The 20372-nt window shown below is 35.4% G+C and overlaps 1 protein-coding gene across 3 annotated transcripts in view; it reads right to left on the bottom strand.

The window, feature by feature from the left end:
- The window catches only part of Pink1 (PTEN-induced putative kinase 1), a 50834-nt gene that overhangs the window by 2500 nt on the left and 27962 nt on the right, over window positions 1-20372 (bottom strand). For all 3 annotated transcript variants that reach the window (XM_067099098.1, XM_067099100.1, XM_067099099.1), the window contains 8 exons: window positions 9577-9763; window positions 8871-9266; window positions 8029-8200; window positions 7418-7597; window positions 7077-7199; window positions 6255-6429; window positions 4468-4716; window positions 2844-2945 (listed from right to left, as the gene is read on the bottom strand). In XM_067099098.1, the coding sequence (XP_066955199.1) occupies window positions 2844-2945; window positions 4468-4716; window positions 6255-6429; window positions 7077-7199; window positions 7418-7597; window positions 8029-8200; window positions 8871-9266; window positions 9577-9763 (1584 nt within the window). The remainder of the gene's footprint in view (window positions 1-2843; window positions 2946-4467; window positions 4717-6254; window positions 6430-7076; window positions 7200-7417; window positions 7598-8028; window positions 8201-8870; window positions 9267-9576; window positions 9764-20372) is intronic.

The raw sequence follows: 20372 nt of genomic DNA, 5'->3' as shown, positions 1-20372 counted from the left end.
TAAAAAAGAATCTGTTGCATAGGGCTTGATGTTAATACTAACAACTTTAAATCAATAACTATCTTTTGGATACAATTTAAAGAATCGTCATTCATTGCAAGAACAGGTGGTGTCTAGAAATAAATCCTTGTAAATTAGATTGCGTCTCAGAAGCCTTAGGTTTTTTTATTGGGCCTATACATCAGTGCAGCATATGGGCACTTTGAACATAGCCTGAGACTCCAAATTTCAAAGAGTTTTTTGTACTCCACATTTCTATTTCAAAAATTTTGTTAAGACTGTTGAGCCTATTAGGTCTATCGATATATGCTGTAGAGGTAGTTATGATGGCTATTTCTTATAGAAAGTTGAGTGAGTTGGCTTTGGCAGCATTGCCAACCTTGTAACTGTGGTTTGAGCTAAGCAGTGGAAAAAAAAGTATACAGTATATATTTAATTAATTTCACATAAATTATGAATGATATTAGGGGGTAAAGGATATCCTATCTATTAATCCATAGGGAAGCTACTGGCTGTGAATTCACATATTTTTCAACATACATCACATTGGAATAATAAAGTTTACCACTACTTTGCTACCACACAGCATTTTCTGTTGCATCTGAGATTTTGGACAATACAAAAAGAATCATGTTGCATCACATCTGAGCATGGCTGTACAATACATAAATAATAACCTGACTCTTATTTCAACTAATGCTCAGTTAGACTGTGTGCTTACATCACATTTTGTTTAAATTAAAGTCCAGGTTTACCAAAAAAATAAGTAGGCAGTTAAATATACCAGCATAATTATACAAATGCTGTCACCTTACCAACAATAAAAACTTGAATTGTGACTGAACTAACGTAACTGGCAGCTCACTCACCTCGAGCCAACAGAGTTAGCTATCTTGGAAACTGATATCCTCACTGTGCATATGAAACTCCATGGTCATGGGATTTTTCAATCTTTGGTAATTTAAATTTGCAACGTCTAGTAAAACCACCTTTAGTAACACAAAAGAATGGTATATGTATTGAAGAGAGAAAGCAATTGTTCCTACTTGAATAACCATTGTACCACTTGGTAACCATTGTCATATTTCACAAATAGCTCAATAGCATAAGAGACAAGGAGATGCCTATTTATCTGTACCTTGCTAAGAAAGGAAACTCAAAATTCTCTGATATTTTCAAGTAACAACAGAAAGGCAAGATATAACAACTGTCAAAGGCAAAAAACAACGATGATTACTGAAAATGGATGCTGACAGGATATAAGACTTTATTTAGTACATAATTTTTTCAACCATGTGATTGACAAGATAACTTACTTTTGCTCAAGTTAGCTAAAAGCACAAGTGTTTTGATGGCAGTCTGCCTAAGCAACCTATTAATAAACTTCAAAGTACATTAACAACAAGACAATACACTGGACTTCCTGTGATTAAGTATCTATGGGCCATGTTCCTCAGGTAACATGACAAAAATTGACATACAACTTTAACCCTAAACCTGGTAAAAGTATCTGTACTAGGACTCCTCTTTCAACCAAAGGAATCTGCAGATATATACGATTCCATTCTGAGATACAGCAGCACCATTGTGCTATTCAGTGGAACTTTATTACTATCACTATAGGATCAGCATCTCTAGTAAGAAATATAGTAGCATGAAAGTACTGAGAGTGGACAAAGCACGTACCATGTTCCACTACTCGGAAAGTTTTGCAAAGATTGTTGTCAAAGCACTAATAAATGACAGCTGATCTGTACCCTTTAAAGCGAAGAGAACTGCAGACAGTGATGGAAATGCCATGATTAAAGTTTTAATTATGTCTTGACCAACAGAGTATTACAATGATGGAAATGCAATGACTGAAGTACCAATTACATATTTACCAGTTTGAAAATGAAATCCACAGAAGAAAAGTAATAAAAATATATACACTTGGCAAAGCCATTAATAAAGCTAAAAAGGATAACCTATTAATTAGTACTCAGTGTGTTAAAGACAAAGGCAAAAAACTGTACTGTTTTAGCTTGTAACATTTTAGTTTGTGGCTGGTGTCCAAAGCAAAACAAAATTACAGCCTGTAATTAAAGTTGCCTGATACAAGAAACCACTTTGATTCTCTGCCTAATACAATAACTTGAGATGCAGTATTTTACATTTTCTGGCATCTTGGTTTGCAGCATTGTCAATATTTTCTCCATCCTAAAGCAATGAATGGCTGAAATTACCCCAGTGCCTGACTTTATAGTTCAAATTTCTTACTAATTGTTCATTCGCCCCAGGACTGGTTACTGATTCTGGAGGCAGAGTAGCATGGGTCACGTTTTGACTAGTTCAACAATACAAATAGAAGAGACACAGTATTGCCAGTTTTGTATCATGTCAAATGCAGCACATGAATCCAATGAAACTGACCACTATCTCTCTTATCCAACTGTTGCTCAGCTAATATCATATCTGAATCTCATCTCCACGCAACCTGATAACTAAACCACCTACTAAACATTTCGGAAATCTTGCTTTTAGAGTGTTACGCCAAAGGTAATCCAACAATGATTACCATTACAGTATCTCATTTTCGGCCTTCATTACTGAGGTGGAGTCTCATTTGTTGCCAAGCTAACCTCAGTCCAAAGGAAAAACAATAATGAATTATTATAGTGTACAAATATCATATCTCTTTCTCTTGAATGTACTTCAGCAATTTGGACAGGTAGCTGTAGGACAATAAGATGCATCACTTGCCTGCTTTTCTTACCTTCAAAGTTCTTAACTTTGAATGGTATCAGTTACCATATTTATGAAATACAAGGTTAATACTTTAAGAGCAATGCATCCATACTTACCTCAGAGTGAGAAGGAAGTGTCAGAGCATGTCTGCATAACCACTTGCTTGGTGCCCAAAGTACTAGCTGACATAAAGTTGCAGCCACATTTGCACTTGGCCGCTAGAAAGAAAGAAGAGGGATGTTAGGTTTTCTTTAGACAGTAAAAGGAAAATAACATTTACATGTACAATTTTGCCATGACTACAGTGTAAAAATAAGCATGATGGATGTATCATCAACAATGCAATAGTAGGTTTCCAATTCTCTGCACAAAAAACCACAGCAGTTATGTCCTATGAAAATATAGTTAAGAAAATGAAGAGACTGACTAAAGGATTAGAAATCGTCATATACCAATATTCAAACAGCAATGTTCTTAGGCTTAATCTTTGACACATCTGAACTGCAAAGCCCATTTAGCCTATAAACAAGCAAAATGCATTTAAATTCAATAAAGAAATTACAGTATCTCACAAACTGGGGAGTTGACAGAACAACCTTGGCACTGTTGTATAAAGCAAGATTATATCTATTCTAGGCTATGGATGTCAATTATACAGTTCATCAGCCTTACATACACCTGAAAAGTCTAGATCAAATTCCATAAATTTCCCCCAAACTCTTCTACCCAAGTTGAAAGTGGTGAACCACCTATAACTCATCATTGCATAGTGATGAAAACCACAAGAAAAACAACTAATTCATCTACAAAGAAAATCTTTCTGATTAAAAAGATATATTTATAAACACACACACTGCACCTTTCCCAATTACTGCCAACAGACTATATGAGTCAACAAATATAAACATGAAATTTCCTCCAATAAAATAACTACCTCCCCTTTTAACCACAGCATAGGATAAGAACTTTGCACACTTTTAAAATATTTATGTAAACACTATTTGTGTACCCCAGAACATCATAAACAACAAGCAGCAGAACATACCAGACATTAATGCAATGTACACTAATGATCTCAACCTTTGTCAGGCATGGGATTTACAGCCATAACACCCAAAAAAAGGCAAATTTTCCTTGCCTAACAACGATTCTGTTACCACCGTAAGTCCACATCAACAGTTATAGGTATCTTGAGAGAATGTTCAAATTTCAACCAATAGTGAACGTCACATTTTGGAAATAAATCAATTATGGAAATTTTGTCTGAATATGCATCGTTTTCCGTTTATCCAATAATCTATTTTTTTTAAACAACTGTAAGTTAATTGATAATATTGCATTTACATTCTGTCATTACACCCATGTGCCAGCCTTATTAGGAGCATTTTGACTTAGTGGTCTGTTTGTTTAACAATGATAAAAATTTATTACATGATGTACCTATTTAGCGCATTATTTTACTGTGCCACTCTCCATTTCAGTGAGTAGGGAGGGAAAGAAGGCATGAGAGTTTATATTGGATGGCTTTGTATAAAAACTTCATTTATTGTAACCATAACACTGCCTGAATCATTATCCAGACATAGGGCGCTATTCCCAGATTCTAGATGTAAGTGCAGTTAAAAATGCCAACAAGAATACAAAGATAACTCCACACTATTAACATACTGCCTAGTGATCCATGCTAAAATAACAGTACATTAGAAAACTGAAAAGTCCTGAAAACTCCAGGAGACTTACATTTCGTGGATTTCGGCGCAAGAGATCATGGATCAAATGCTTTACTGATGTTGGAACACTCTTGGGAAGACGTGGTAGCTGAGACTCTCTGTAAGAGGCTGAATCCAACAATTTTTGCTTCGTCCCTCTTTGAGATGGAAAAAATGGATTCTCTAAACCATATATCTCATATGCAATGGCACCTGCTGCCCATAGGTCAGACTGTGAATAGTTGATGTACCGTAAAAGCCCTGGTACAGCCAATTTTACCTGCAAGTATAGAGCATATGTAATAAAATACATATTACGTAGTTCAAATACGTAAGAAGAGACCTTAACCACACATTATCTCAAATAAAAGTCTCTTGATGCTAAGAACAGAACACATCATACAGCTTTACTACAGTGAAATTCTAGGATAGGCTATCAGCTTCAATTCTCCTTAGTACCTGCTGTTAGAAATTTCTCAGAACCTGACTCCAGTTACCAAATGTTTACAATGCAGTAATTCAATAGAATGAAAAATATGTACAGTTTTTTCTGGACACTTCTTTAATACAAAGACTTTGTACTAGCAATAAATGGTTAATGTGGTTTTACTGTTTTCTATGCCATTACTTCAGCTTTAAAATCTAATACAACTCAACTTTATAGGCTGCTGCCAGTCAGCTGTAAAATGTAGTGACATCACCACATACATAAAGTCATCTGTCAAAATGCCAACTACCAACCTATTAACATTCCAACTTTCTTCCTACTCCTGTACCAAGAAATAAAATTACAGGATCTCTGTCAAAAATGACCAAGCTGTTGCAAAACCAGTAAAATATATATAAAATGGAAGAAAATTAGAGTTAATGTTGTTAATGTTACAAAATTATGTACAGTACAACTAAGCACTTACCTGTTCCTTAATCACATATACTACATGATCACTGAAAGAACATGCCTAATCTAAACCATTTCAAGTCAAGCATATATAGATATTAAAGGAAAAGATAATACATATTTACCAACTCCAAAGAAATAATGACAAGATATTGCACTTTACATAAAAATGCTCCTAACAGCTCAATTAAAAAATGTACAAACAAATAATAGAATAAACACTACCATATAGCACATACAATTATTCCTGCTAAATACTGTACCTAGCTTCTTCTGCATTGCTTTGTCAATAAGAACTTCATTATGTCCAATAACAGTTGGGAAAACCTTTGTCAATTGTCAGTTTTCATAAATAGTCCTACTTTGAAATATTTTGGTTATCTGTGACAATTCTGGATTGTCTGCAATAACGTTTTTTCCTGCTTCAACCAGTTCTGTTCTGCTCAGCTTGTGAGGAAATGCAAACAAGAAACCTCAGAAGATATGTCACAGAACAGAGGACTAGCTCCTGAAAAACACATTCATTTTCCAGCATCCCACTGATACATAACTTGGATGTATGGTCCTATCTTCAGTTAACTGGTAGATACAATGATCTCAATCATCAAGATGCGAGTATAGTGATTTTAAAACACTATTCGCAGTTGTTAAATGTAGCAGTTCCAATCATTTGCGAATTTTATTCATATATCTTGTGTTATCTTCGTTGGGCAAAATTGCCCCTATTAATGGGAAAATTTTCCGTAAAGAGGTATCCTCATCGGGGATATCCCCCAAAAATACTGACAAATTCCAGTGTCTTCTCTTTGTTCCAAGTACTGTAATGTAAAAATCCTTATTCTAAAGGAAATTATAATGTATACTGTAATCTGCATTACTGTACATTAATCTATAAACTGAACCTAGAATAATCAATTTACCTCTGGGGCCATAAGGGCAGGATTCCCTTGCCTTGGATCTGCTTCTCTAGATGTAAAAGGAACAGTCATACTTGAATTCTCAGCCACCAAACTACATCCAAAGTCTGTCAAGACTAATAATGGATACTGCCATCCGTCATGAAGTGATATCAAAATGTTATCAGATTTCAGATCCCTGAAATAAAGAATAATCCATATCATAATAAGAAAAATTATGTAATCTCTATAATGACCAACAGCTTACAGTACAAGATTCAAAGTGTATAGTGCCTTGTATTTTTCATATGTTCCTTTTGGTGTCTGCCAACTTGACTGTTAAAAAAGTTTCACACTACTTTGCTTCAATTTTCACTTCTTAACAAAGCCATTGGGCAGGCTCTATGAATAACAGTAAATTTGATTCAGTGGTCTTGTTAAATTACTTTGACAGTAATAATAAAAGTTATCCAGACTTCCAAGTAAGCATATCAGTAGACAGGGATAACCTTTAAAAAGATGCTGGTAATATGAAACAAAAGCTTTCGTCCACAAAAAGATACTATTTAAAAAATTAACAAAATCTTGATATAGAACTTGCATATATGAACAATGCCCTGAATTCTTGAATGAGCTTTTAAATGTTTTAAAACATACAAACCTTTTTTTTTTTTAAACTTCATCAGCAGTTTAAAGAAAATACAGGCTATGAAAGAGCAGTGTAAATAATGGACTGCCTTTTCATCTCCATGTATACTATCTGGTGAAATGTATTAACAATTATCAATAAATTCACAAACAACAAAATTCGTGAGTTTTTTCATTTGTAAACAATGAAGAATTTACCTGTGAACAACTTTATTTGAATTTATGTGAAGAATGGCTTCCAGCAACTGTGTCAGTAAGAGAAGGGAAGTGTGACTTGGCATCTCGTTCTTTTTGACATAATCCCTTAGGCTCGTGTCGTACCTAACATCACATCAAGGAACAAGAAAAATAAAAATTCAGTTCCAATGAATTAATAGTAAAAAATTATCCACACCACATTTTTATGTCAAACAGCAAACGTAAAACCATTGGAACATTAGAATTCTTTATATGTAGTCTTATCACCTACTACAATCATTCATATCTGCCAAAAGGCTTTGGCCCACTTTTTTTTTTTGCAATATACTTTATATACCTACCTCTTCATGACACAGAACATACTCATGTTTCTTCCATAGCCTCTGGGGTTCAGTCTAGAAGGCAATGCATCTGGATACAACTTCATTGAATCCTCTAAAAGAGGAATCCGATCAACAAAAACACACGGCATCTCTACGATGTTGGGATGGGTAGGTATCCTAATTACTTTGTTACAAAACCTAATAGCATGAAAAAAATGCAGATTAATATTCATATCCAAGAAGTTAAATATGTAATAATTAATTAACTAGGTCATATTGCAATACCCATAATATGCAGTTCATAGTAGATGGAAAACTAACATGAGGGATAAATCTCAATACTGTATTTAGTTCAAGAATGCTCTTTTTCTAATAAAAAAAAAAAAGATAAACCCTTGCATTTCAAGTTTCTAATTCTACCCAAAAATACAACTTTGGCATTAACACAAAATAAAAAATGTAAAAATATGGAATCCAAATAACACGTAAAAACTGAAACAAGTGAAAATAAAATTTAAGAACTAAGCATTAAAATATGCTAAACAATATAAGTACTGAATATGAACATTTAATCCTTAGTAAACTATTGGGGACATGTCAACAAGGAAAAATTTCAAAGTAACGATCACCTTTCCTGAAGTTCAAGTTGTTCTTCATCCAACTGCAAATTCCTGGCTGGTAGCATTTCCTTGTACATTGCCCTCAATATTGCGGGTGCATTTGATTCAGCCTCATAATTAAACATCATTTTAACAGCTAAAGGATACTTCTCCATGTCCGTTAGGTCTCTGTCAGCATCGTCTGTAGTGCGGATAAGATAACATTGATGAAACCATTCGTATTACCAAGAACGACACTGTACTGTATAAGCATACTTACCCAAATCTTCAACTAAAAGCAATACTTTTCTCATCACTAATACATTGTATAATAAAAATTCTTTACCTTAATTCTCCTAGCATCTTCTATCTTAAAAGGTTTCATACTTAATATCAGCTCTTTTAAAATTCATGCTTTAGTATTTTAGATATATATTAATATGATTAACAAATTTTCCTACTGCCTAATACAGTATAAATGTATTTTAGGCCTAATTTCATTAAACTCAGCATTTGCAGCAAAATATTTTAAAGTAATAAATAAATAAAATACAGAATACAGAGTATTCCAAACATAAACAGTAATGTTACAAGTAGTTATATGAAAAATCCACCTAAAAAATGAGCTACAGCTGTTCACCAACTGGATACCTTACATCTGTACCCTTATTATGAAAAGTGAATGTGCATTCAATGCACCACTTCCACGATACACTGAAGACACTAGTAACACTTCCATAAGCATTCTGGACTTGAAAATATAAATGACTGAATGTCGGAAGAAACATGCTAAGTCAGATATGAACACCTAAACAATCCAAAAACCTTAATACTATAAATTAACTTAAAAGTACTTAAAGTATTCTTTTTACCATCATAATCTTGATCGGAAGCTTCGCTGCTCTCTTCACCTTCATCTTCAACCATCTGCAGAGGCCTTTTCATCCCAGCACTCTCTTTGTCTTCAACAACTTTGAATTTGACTCTCTTTGCATGTTGTGGCTGATCAAAGCCACTGCTCAACACCAACTTATCAACATCCAAACTCATTCTTGATCCACCCACATCATCTGGGGATTCTGAGGCTTGTGGACCAAACTCCCGAGTCATCTCCTCCAGGAACTCTGCAATGGGCTGTGATATTTCTTCATAGTCAACGTCTTCCCCAACTGTGGCCTGGTCCTCTAGAAGTCTTGGTTCCTCCTCCGACTGAACAGGAGATTCAGACCTCTGACGCTTCGAAGGTGGATCCTGGGATTCTTCTTTAACTGAAAAGCGTTTTTTCATTTGATGTTAAATGAGCAATCAAAATCACAAAAGTGTTTAATTCACAACTTTCAACATGTCTTATGAAATTACTTTAAAGACATGCAAAGTTTTGAAGTCAGCTCTTCTAAACAAGTACAGAAGCACTAGTAGTACAGTCAACGTATAATACTGGCCATAAAACCCATTTCCAAATCAGGCCTGAGAATCTACAATTCACAATTTTTCTCCAAGCCCTGATATACATGAAATGCACACATGACAGAAACAATGTGTAAAAACTTTCATTTCATTTTGCTAATTATAACTTACCTGTATTCCACTGGGCAGAATATACAACAGCATTACATCCTTTATCTATTATGGAGCCCAGTTTAAAGTCAGACAAGGAATAAATGTGTTCTTTTTCAATGATTTCAAAGTCATCATCCTCTTCCCCAAAGGACCTGTGCTGCCAAAATTCAGGATTATGCAGCCATCCAGCACGGGAAATGGCTTCCTGAAATAATAGAAAATGAAACAATCAAAGCCAAATAAGAATTATAATATTTCTTAATGAAACGTGGAGATATGTAATGAAGTTTTATTATTAGGGCACTTATAGTTTGAAGGTACTTATGCACATAGGTCATCAACAAAAATTCATTTCAACAAACTCAACAAACTAAAATCAAAAACAAAATACCGGAAACATTTATACACAAATCCACTAAGGCTAAATTTCAAGAGCACATACTGCCGAGAATGGCTCTTCTCAAATGCAAGATATCACAATGATTATGAAAAATTTAATTTTTAGAAAAATTAAAACCATGCAATTTTTCATTCCTAATGATATCTTTAAAAATCATACATTTGCATACAAATCTGGATCCTTTTAAATATCTAACTAACTCTTCCTTAGCCGAATGTCAACCTCTGCAAAGATTTCCTTGAAAGACTAAAGAAAAATCTTGGATCCTTAACCATATTTGCATTCAAAACTATTTAGCTGATTTGATGAACAAACAAAATATGGGGGAACAGATAACCTCCTACATTCATTGGCAGCAGTAAAAAGTAAATTAATATTTAATGGCTTTGTTCGGTTAAGTCTCAATCAATCTGTGGAATGCCTTGTAATGTAAACTGTACAGTTATGCAAACAAGTTAAAATATTCAATGCTGGTAAAACATATGGATAAATATTAATCTAACAACAATAAGGTAATATATTTACAGGTTTAAGTGGAAAATCTCTCTCTCTCTCTCTCTCAAAAATAATTCATACAAACTAACAAACTTTTTCTGCCGTAATTATTACCAAAACTTAACCTACATGCAAAAGACATCTGCATTTCAAGGGCCACAAAAATTTGGCTTTGTCAGACAGAACTGTGCCGTAATTCTTAGCTTTCTTTGAAAAATGAGAACCATGCGAATTTGATAATGAGCAAAATTAATTAATCTGAGAAATCCTAACCCACAAATTCCAGTCTACGGCAAAAAACAACACACCTTTTTGTGTTACTACAAACTCACTGGGATTGTCTCTACAAACTCACTAAAATTGTCTTTGAACTTATTGGGCTAATTAGGATATTTCTACAGCAATGGACAATACAATCCTCTCCAATAACCTAGCCTATGGCACATACTTTTAATGACGGGTTCTTGCAGGGTTGCTATAACTAGACTCAGTACTAAAATTCCTTACTGTACTTCACATGGCATAACACTGAAGGAATTTAAAATCTTGAAACTATCACTGTACCAGCGTCAGCATAAACAGCATTTAACATAAACAATCACTTTACAAAGCGAGTGCATCTCTGGCAGAGTTACTCGAATAACGTTATGTTGGCATTTAAACTGCAGAAAATACTAATCTCTGCGCATGTGTTCAAGAGCAGGAAATCGTAGCTCAAACGTGGAAGATTTAATTAGCAGGGGATCTTTGGAGATATTAGCTCTGGGCTCACAAGGCTTCCATAGCAAACCAGAAAGAATTGCTTCCAAAAAATAATCATTTAAAGATTACCTAATGAATATACACGTCAATATTCACCTAGTTCGTCTCGTTTGATATTCATCATCCACAAAATAAAGACTGAAGATGGTGAGTGAATATCAAACTGGACGTCATGAACTTCTGTTCATTCATCATCAAAACCAGTGTGAAGGTGGTTTAAGGATCTTTTGAAAAATAATAATAGTTGTACATGTGACCAACCAAACAAAACCTTAATGTCAGACTTTCATTTCAGAACTAGGAAACAAAGAAAAACTACACCCTTTTTGGTTATTGAGTACAGTATGTTAATCCAGTTTAGGTAAGCAAGGATCATAATTTCAATATACACGGTAGAATAAATATTATTAAATGTAAACTTGAATTTTTCACGTCATATCAAGATGCTGTAAGATGAACACCTTCTTTACAGGCAAGTCTGCAAGTTTTGTAAATAGCGCACACTGTAAAACGGAAGGATTGCTGTAATAGTGTTATCAATAAAATTCTTAAAAATCTTTCAACACGTTCTTGAGATATATGCTAACAAATATGCAAACACAACCAAGGGTGAAAACATAAACATAGTTCCGGACACAGGGGTATAGAGATAACACAAATAACGACCATTTTAAAGGTAGCAAGACGTGAAGAAAGTTACACAACTTCTACTCCACGGTAAAATATATGGGCTTGCTTTCTTGCATAATCACGCTAAGCGACATAGCGACAAGAAAGTCGGACTAGAGTTGCAAATCAAAAATAAAACAATTCATTTTCAGGAATATATAATGCTAGAAACAACAATATAAAGGTACACATCCAATAAAACTTAAGATTCCCAGGAATTGCTATAAGGCTATCTCCGAGGGTACGACTATAGATATATATAATTTATAAATGCCACGCTGACTCAGGCTATTCTAGTACTGCTTGTAACTATGCGTGTGTCAACATCATCTTTTCTCCTCCACCGCCAACATTCCCACTTGTAAAAGTGCTTCCGTATCGGCCACTAACCGACTACCATTTTCTAAGGTTTCAACGTTGCTTAGCAAGAGAGTAAAAGAAAAAAAAATGACACCAAAGCTTTGTCCTTTCTCCGTGAAGCTTATCCACGTGAAGTAACCGGTTAACGACCAACAACCCCACCCGTTCTACCACCCCAGGGCCAGGACTGACCCAAGACCCGCCCTACCAACACATCGAACTACACCCCGAACACTACAGCACCTTTCCTGCCAACCAGCTGTGTTGGAGGTTACCGTCAGGCGATCGATAAAACGCCCGATACGACCTCAAAGAAGGATCGATGTGTCTATCTACCTATTCAAGACTTCCGTTGCCATTTAAACCAAGGAGACCTCGCCGGCAGAAAACGTCTTCAATGCGAAATGACTAGAAGGACCACGGGGGAGTGGTGAGGGGGGGTATAATCATCATCCACCTAATTTTTATCAGCACTGTTATTACTATATTATTTTTGTCAGTCTTCGTCCTTCATTACACTTTCCGAGATATTCTGATTATGCAAAGAAAAATGTGTGGAATCAATAAATGGCCTTGAAAACAACTGTAAGTACCTGACAACTAGTTTACACAAACTGAAATACAATTGTTTGGTGCACAATGTATATATATATATAAGTATATATATATGTGTTTAAAAACATATAAACTGCAAGTAAGCATGTTAACCAATTTATAAATAACCAGTAATACATACTGATTCATATAAGCCTTTTCCGCAAAAGGCTTATATGAAATACTGCAAGATAACGAACAACAATTTTATTCAATTCATCATTTCATTCAAGTAAATATATATTGGGCACACCCATCCTCACGTTACAGGAGTGCCTATGAAGACAGTGTTTAATGGCATCTAAATGCCAAGCTTCCCCTACCATCACTACCATCACGTTTCTGCAATCTTGACTCAATGTTTAAGTTTACGAATACCAGTTACACTCATTTAAAAAAGTCAAGTGTTGTGACTCATGTTTTGAGGATCCACTGTGAGAACCGTATGAGAGATGACTTAGTATATGTAAAATCTGGGAGATGATATAAAATATGTTAATAATAATTGTCCTAGCGTTTTGTGCGGATATAGGCCTAATCTAAGTTTCTTTTCCTCTCCTTTGGGATACGGATTCACCGAAGATATAACCCAATAACATATATTTAAATGCATGCGTAACTCATTCCCTCAACTTCAGAAATAGAATTTAAAAAAAATACATGAAAATAACCGCAATTTCAATACGACGACTTCGAAAGCGCAACCACACTTCCTAAGGAGACACCGCGATGCATATAACAATGAGCGGAAACAAGACGCTTTCACAAATTCCATGGTTTTAGTCTTTCACCTTGCGCGATGGAAAGCGCTTCCACGCCATGAAAACGCTGATGGCAATTATTCTAAATAGCGTTGGCTGTTGCTCTACGTTTTAAACTATTGACTGCAAATCGAAACTTACAAGAATAACGAAATATGCATTTTTCTTTAAATCAAAACACTTCCAGCACACGAAAGCAAGTTTACTACAGAAAACACTCCTTTTAATGATGTTGAAAATGAAATATATAAAATATCTTCTGATAAAAAAGACATTATTCCTTTTCAATGTGGAAAACCCCAACCTAACTTCTGACAATATTCACAGGATAAAACCATCACTTTTCCCTAATATGTTAAGGATAACACCTGACCTTTTAATTGTTTTGTAATACTGTTTACTCAATTTAGAAAAGGCAATAACTTTTACCTGAAAATCTTGAAGGAAAATGTTCCTTTAATATATATACATACATACTGTATATATATCATACATACAATAAAAGCTACAAAATATTTAAAGTAAAGACCCCTCGCAAATATAACAAGAAACTTTTACGATATGCACTGACGCCTAAACGAATGTAATGAATGAATGGTTCCATCGAAGATTACTGCTCACGACGTGTGCATGTTCTGTCATGCTACACCGCCCCCCTCCCCCAACACGTACCACTACTGCCATTTTTTTTATCTTTCATTAGAGAAAATATACGATATTTTACATTTTTAATAGCATTACAATCAGAACTTAATCAAAGCTAACTTAACTTTACCAAAAACAAATATAATTTTATCGTAACATTTGGGTTGACAAATATTTATTTTTACAAATAATCTATGTATTTCACTGTTAACATTTTTTCTGTAGTTACCCATATAAAATTTTATTAGTATACATCTATTTTTTATTATCCTTGATTTTATAAACCGTCTAATACTACTGCCATTCCTCATCAACAAAATGCCGTCTCTGAAGCCACCCCCTACAAGTCTCTGATCCTGTTTCCAGACATGCCGGTTCAGACCTCCCTGTCTCCCAAAGTCATTTATTTAACACTGATATTGATCTCACTGCACAGAGTCTAAGCAGTAGCACAAAAGAACGCTTTCAACTTTTCTCCTTCTTTTATTCCCCCAAACTTCATTTACTTTGGAATTAGACAGTTATCCACTCTTTAAAACGGACCTACCCCACGAAGTCTCTTCCCATTCACATGAGAATAAATGGAGTTTGAATTTCCCTACGTATGTCCTGAGCTTGTTTATCTCTATGCCATCGCACAGCACCATAAAGAAGGCAGCGCAGATACTCGAGTTTTCCTTTTGGATTGTGAACATTCTGCTGAGCCAAATTCTCTTCGATAGCCTAAAACAACTGCTGCCAGCCTTAGCATAATAAACGGCACTGAATGAGGCCCGAATATTTCAGTATTACTTAAAAAGTAACATTATAAAAAAATAAACTTATAAACATGTTTAAACTGCACACATTCAATCTGTAGATAAAAAAACAGTATAAATGTGAAATTACCAAACCAAGCAAAGAGCCTACAAATGATCAAAATACTAGCCATCTTTCTCTTCACTCACTAACCTTGAATTCGACTCTCGCCTTCGCTCTAAAATGTCATCAAGTAAAAATCAAACGATGATCCAACGTAACACGCAAAGTCATGGTAAAACACGAAACTTTCCAAATGGAGGGCAATAATATTCCTCTTGCACTATGGAATGGGTTTTGAAAGGTGCATCTCAGAGGTTGATAACAGAAAAGAGTTTCCTTTACGGCAGACCAAGCTACTGAATGTTCTTAGCTGGTATTACGGTAGAGTATAGCTCGTTGTTCTGACGGAACTTACAATAAATTTGTCAAAATACTAGACTGGAGACGTTATTGTCAAAATACTAGACTGGAGACAAGACAAAATCTTGCAAAGCCTATACAAGCGACAAGACAAATATCCATTATGTAGGAAGCTAAATAACCGTAAATTACCAACTAACAGTAAATGTATAATTTATGTATAGGTTTCAAGAAACTTGAATCTTCCGCAAAGTTTTCAAAACTTCGAAAGACTCGATTAATCAGTCAAACAAAAATCTAACTGTATGACGACTCTTAACAAAACGAAATTAATTAATATATATATATATATATATATATATATATATATATATATATATATATATATATATATATATATATATATACAAATTAAAAAATACGAAAGCCCATCGCAAAGATATCAGAAATGTCTCGAAAATCAAATGAACTTTAAAGTCACCTATAAAAAAAATCAAGGTATATGACAAATACAAATGTCATGAAACTACGCAAAAAAAGAAGCAACACGAAATAAGTATAAAATACACAATGAAAACTAATTTTACTGAAAGAAAGTCAACACTTGTAAAAAAATGACCTCCAAAAAGTTAAACAAACTCTTCTGCAAATTTAAGGGACACCAACAATAGCAACAAACTCATCCCAGATTCATTGAGGGACAGTTGGACACCACGAAGAAGGAGAGATGACAGTAGAATCAACACCAGGTCTGTCATTCATAAATGCAGGTCTGTCATACATAAATGATCTTCAAGTCTAGCCTAAACATGGCATCTCCGTGTGGAATAGAATGGAATCTAAAATTTAGGCCAAAGGCCAAGCGCTGAGCCCTATGAAGTCATTCAGTACCGAAGGAGAAATTGAGAGTAAAAGGGTTTGAAAAGTGTCATAGGAAGAAAACCTAGCAGTTGCACTAAGAAACAATTGTTAGGAGAGGGTGGAAAGTAAGATGGAGGAAAGAGAATATGAATGGAGGTACAGTGAAAGGAATGAAAGGGGTTACAGCTAGGGGCCGATGGGATGCTGCAAACAACCTTAAGTAATACCTACAGTGCACTGCGTGAGGTGCACTGACAGCACTACCCTACGGTGATCTTCATGTTAAGGTCGACAAAACGAGCCCAATAATAAACTTTAGGCCTTATCGAAACAAACAAACAAATGAAAACTGGTTGAAACAAGAGACTGCGATAGACCCAAATCGTAAAAAAAGAAAGAACGGTTACACTATTTCGACAAGTCATAACACATATAAACCATCAGTTTTGCAACACCAGTAAATTGCAAAAGAATCTGGCTCTTAACATCATGAACAAGGATCCAAATGTGAGAATTACGTACGTCAGAAGAATGCCTGAACTTTCTCCGAGATAAGAATCAAGAGCAGTGACGTGTTTCCTTTTATCAAATCACTCCCAGCAGGTGTTATGATGGTATTAATGGCTTCCCGCAGGGTGAGTGAGTCATGCGTGTCTTCCTGATAAGATCAATCAGGCCTACGTTGCATGAGAACCCGTTTGCCAATAGAAATAATGCACGTGAGACATGATTTCCAGGCAACTTCTAGCAATGACATGGCTGCTGCGCAACCTTTGATCATGCAACTGTCGAATTTTATAAACGAATTATGAATTGTATTGTCAAGTGCATAACATTGTAGCCTACGATTACAAACACGATAATATGACTTCAAAACACAAAGATATTTCAAGCACTTTAATTTTACAAGTCAGGGAGAGAGAAATAAAAGTATATGTTGTTATGTAACAGCACTTGTTCAGGTACGGCAGCTTCTGCCAATGAAAATGGGTTTCTTGTGTCCTTGTCCCGCTTTACTGACAAGACTACCCACGATTCCAGGAAAAATATCACTGTGAGTAAATTTTCATCAATGAGGACTATTTATTAAATGAAAATTGTGACCACGAGTACGGATTAAGCTATGAAGAAGAAGAAGAAGAAGAAGAAGAAGAAGAAGAAGAAGAAGAGAAGAAGAAGAAGAAGAAGAAGAAGAAGAAGAAGAAGGACTATTTATTGCATATAATACTTGGCAGTTTTGTGAACGTGGCTGCAATTTTGGACTAACAATCAAACATCACTGGCATCTGGAAAATCTACCGTCCTTAACCCATTACCTTAGTAAAGAAAACACACCTACCATGAATTACTGATTTATTGGTCATGCCAGTGTGCGTGCATAAGGCTTCATCAGGGCTACCTTCCCAATATACACTTCTACCTCAAAAATTGCGGAAGAGCTTAAGAATCATAACCTACACATCGCTGTTTACACAGAGGCCAATGTATTATACCGTGCTTGCAACGTAAATCTGGACTTCTAAACAAACAAAAGCACATGTTACCAGAGCCTTAACAAGCAGCAGATCAATAGGAGAACCGGATGTGCAGCCATGCAGCCATAATTGGGGTACGGACAATAACCATTAAGGTTTCCCACAGCAAGGATGGAAATTCTTTAACACAAGATTATGAAAGAAATTCTTATCTCAAGCAGCGACTACGCACCACTGCATATGGAGTCGCAAAAAAGAAAAAAAGCACACATGAAACCTAAAATTCCTTTTAAAAGAACAGCTTTACAAAACTGGCAGACATGCAATGTCAATTGAGTCCATTCACAGGGCATCATCACCAAGACGGCAGAAATGTGAATTCTACATATTCTCTCTCTCTCTCTCTCTCTCTCTCTCTCTCTCTCTCTCTCTCTCTCTCTCTCTCTCTCTCTCTGTTAATTATCTAGTTTTATTACCGGGATCTAGATAAAAAAAAAATAGTGTTCTATGTTGCAAGCGTATGTACATTGGGTCTGAACTTGAATGGCATGTCGAGCTTAATACCCGATTGATCTCCTGATGTTTGGTTGCCTATTTAAGAGCTGAGAGCTGAGAGAGAGAGAGAGAGAGAGAGAGAAATATCCACAGCCTCCGGTAGCCGATTAAAGACTACGCCCGAGGACTGAGGATCCGTCTACATTATTTAAGGGTGACCTACCCGATTCGTATGAATGGACCATTCCACTTCATTTTCAAGAAGGCCTAACGAATGTTAACCAGGGATATATTAAGTGGAAGTGGGGGTGGGGGGTGGGGGTAAGAGAGCTGGAAGCACTTGCGGTATAAATAAAATAGGAACAGTCATAGAAGAGTATAGAATTGAAAAAATTATACATCTTGGTAAACGTAATAAGTAAATATTCTATTCGTAACACTGTGATAAAAAGTTATTACAATAAAATTATAGAATGAATTCACATATTCGCGCGCTCACTTACATACACTAAAACTAAAAATAAACAATCTAAATGACTAAAATATTTTTTCAAACAGGCTCTACTCTAACACGACTATGGACATAGGCGTCAAAAATACCCTTTTCGTCAAAAGAAATTTGTGGTAAAAATAGAAATTAATTCTAGAAAAATTTTATAGAAACATTCGCTCAACCCAAGAATATTCTACAGATACTTTTAAAACACGTTCTACACTAAAAATTAAAAAAATAAAATTCTACCGCCAAGAGGCTTCGCACAAGCCAAAACCTGAACAGCAAACGTCTAAGCCCAATTGCAAAATGTTGAAAGTTCAGTGGTTACTGCATTCTAAGCAGGTGTCAAAATCACCGCCAACGAAGGAGCTCCCAAGACCCATCCCCTGAAAGAATAAAGAAAGATAAGCTGTTCAACATTGACAACACGTGCCACCAACCCTAAGTAAATGCCTGATTCTAGGTCGGATAGACTGTGACTTGGGTCCTAGAATATAAGTAGACTGGCAAAACCTGTCTTACAGAATCGATCTGCTTTCATTCATAGACTATAATATAAACTGCTATGATGAAAAAAAGCATATACTGTTGACAGATCAAAAAAGCAACATAAATAACCTAACCAACCACTGAAAACATAAAAGCAGTTCTGACGTAACCTTATATTGTATCCTACTATTATTGGCAAACAACCCGATGCGATCCTAGTCACGGTGCACGGTCTTCTTTTATTTGGCAATCCCTTGCCAACTAGACTTGATCTCCGTTGGCAATTAGACACCCCCACCCCTCCCCTTGTTACCCTCCCTAGTTCTTGGGGACGGGTTCGACCTGTAGAAAGGCGAAAGAGCCTGCTCGATCTTGTTGCAAGCTGCTTGATATGACTTTGTCAAGAAAAATACGAGTAAGCTAGTGCTTTTGTTTCCGGTAGTTTCTGGGTAGTTTTAGGCGTAAAATTTTAACAATAATTATCCGACATAACTTTAAAACATGTCGTGTTATCTACACCAGAAATCCTTTAAGATAATGAAAACAGGGGAGCTTGGACATAATGAGAATAAAATGATATAATTATTATTATTCAGCATGACAGAACACCATTCTATGAGCGAACATTCAAAATGGGACACGCCGAACAGGTCAATCACTTGCAAAGCAAGCTTCCACAGAATAAAATAGCTATATGTGAAGAGCAAAATAATAACAACAGAGACAAACTCAATAAAAACTAAGTATATATACAATATATAAAACAACAACCCCTTCCAAATACGCATTAAAATTAAATGACGAAGATGGACTCTCCATGACAATACATACTATCATTCTGATACCTTTCAATTATACGTCCACCCTGGAACGTTGCCAAAATATACATGGGCATGTCATGACAGTTTGAGAATAAGCGACGGTTCTTCAGAATGTATACACCCTTTAACTACTCCCCTTCGGTATGCCCAGGGTATGCTCTTCGCAAGATGCCAACTCTATAGTGTGATGGGAAAGGGCGCAGCAGCAGGTGTGAAGCCGAGTTTTGTCTCGTTGATCAAAGAACATGAAGCATTTAGTTCTATTCTTTTCGGTACATCACTGTTTTGTAAAGCTAAGAATATTCTGTCGTCATTAAACTATGGAATTTA

Source organism: Macrobrachium rosenbergii, chromosome 55 (assembly GCF_040412425.1).
Source record: "Macrobrachium rosenbergii isolate ZJJX-2024 chromosome 55, ASM4041242v1, whole genome shotgun sequence".
NCBI classification, from domain to species: domain Eukaryota; kingdom Metazoa; phylum Arthropoda; class Malacostraca; order Decapoda; family Palaemonidae; genus Macrobrachium; species Macrobrachium rosenbergii.
This window is presented reverse-complemented; position numbering and strand designations above follow the sequence as displayed.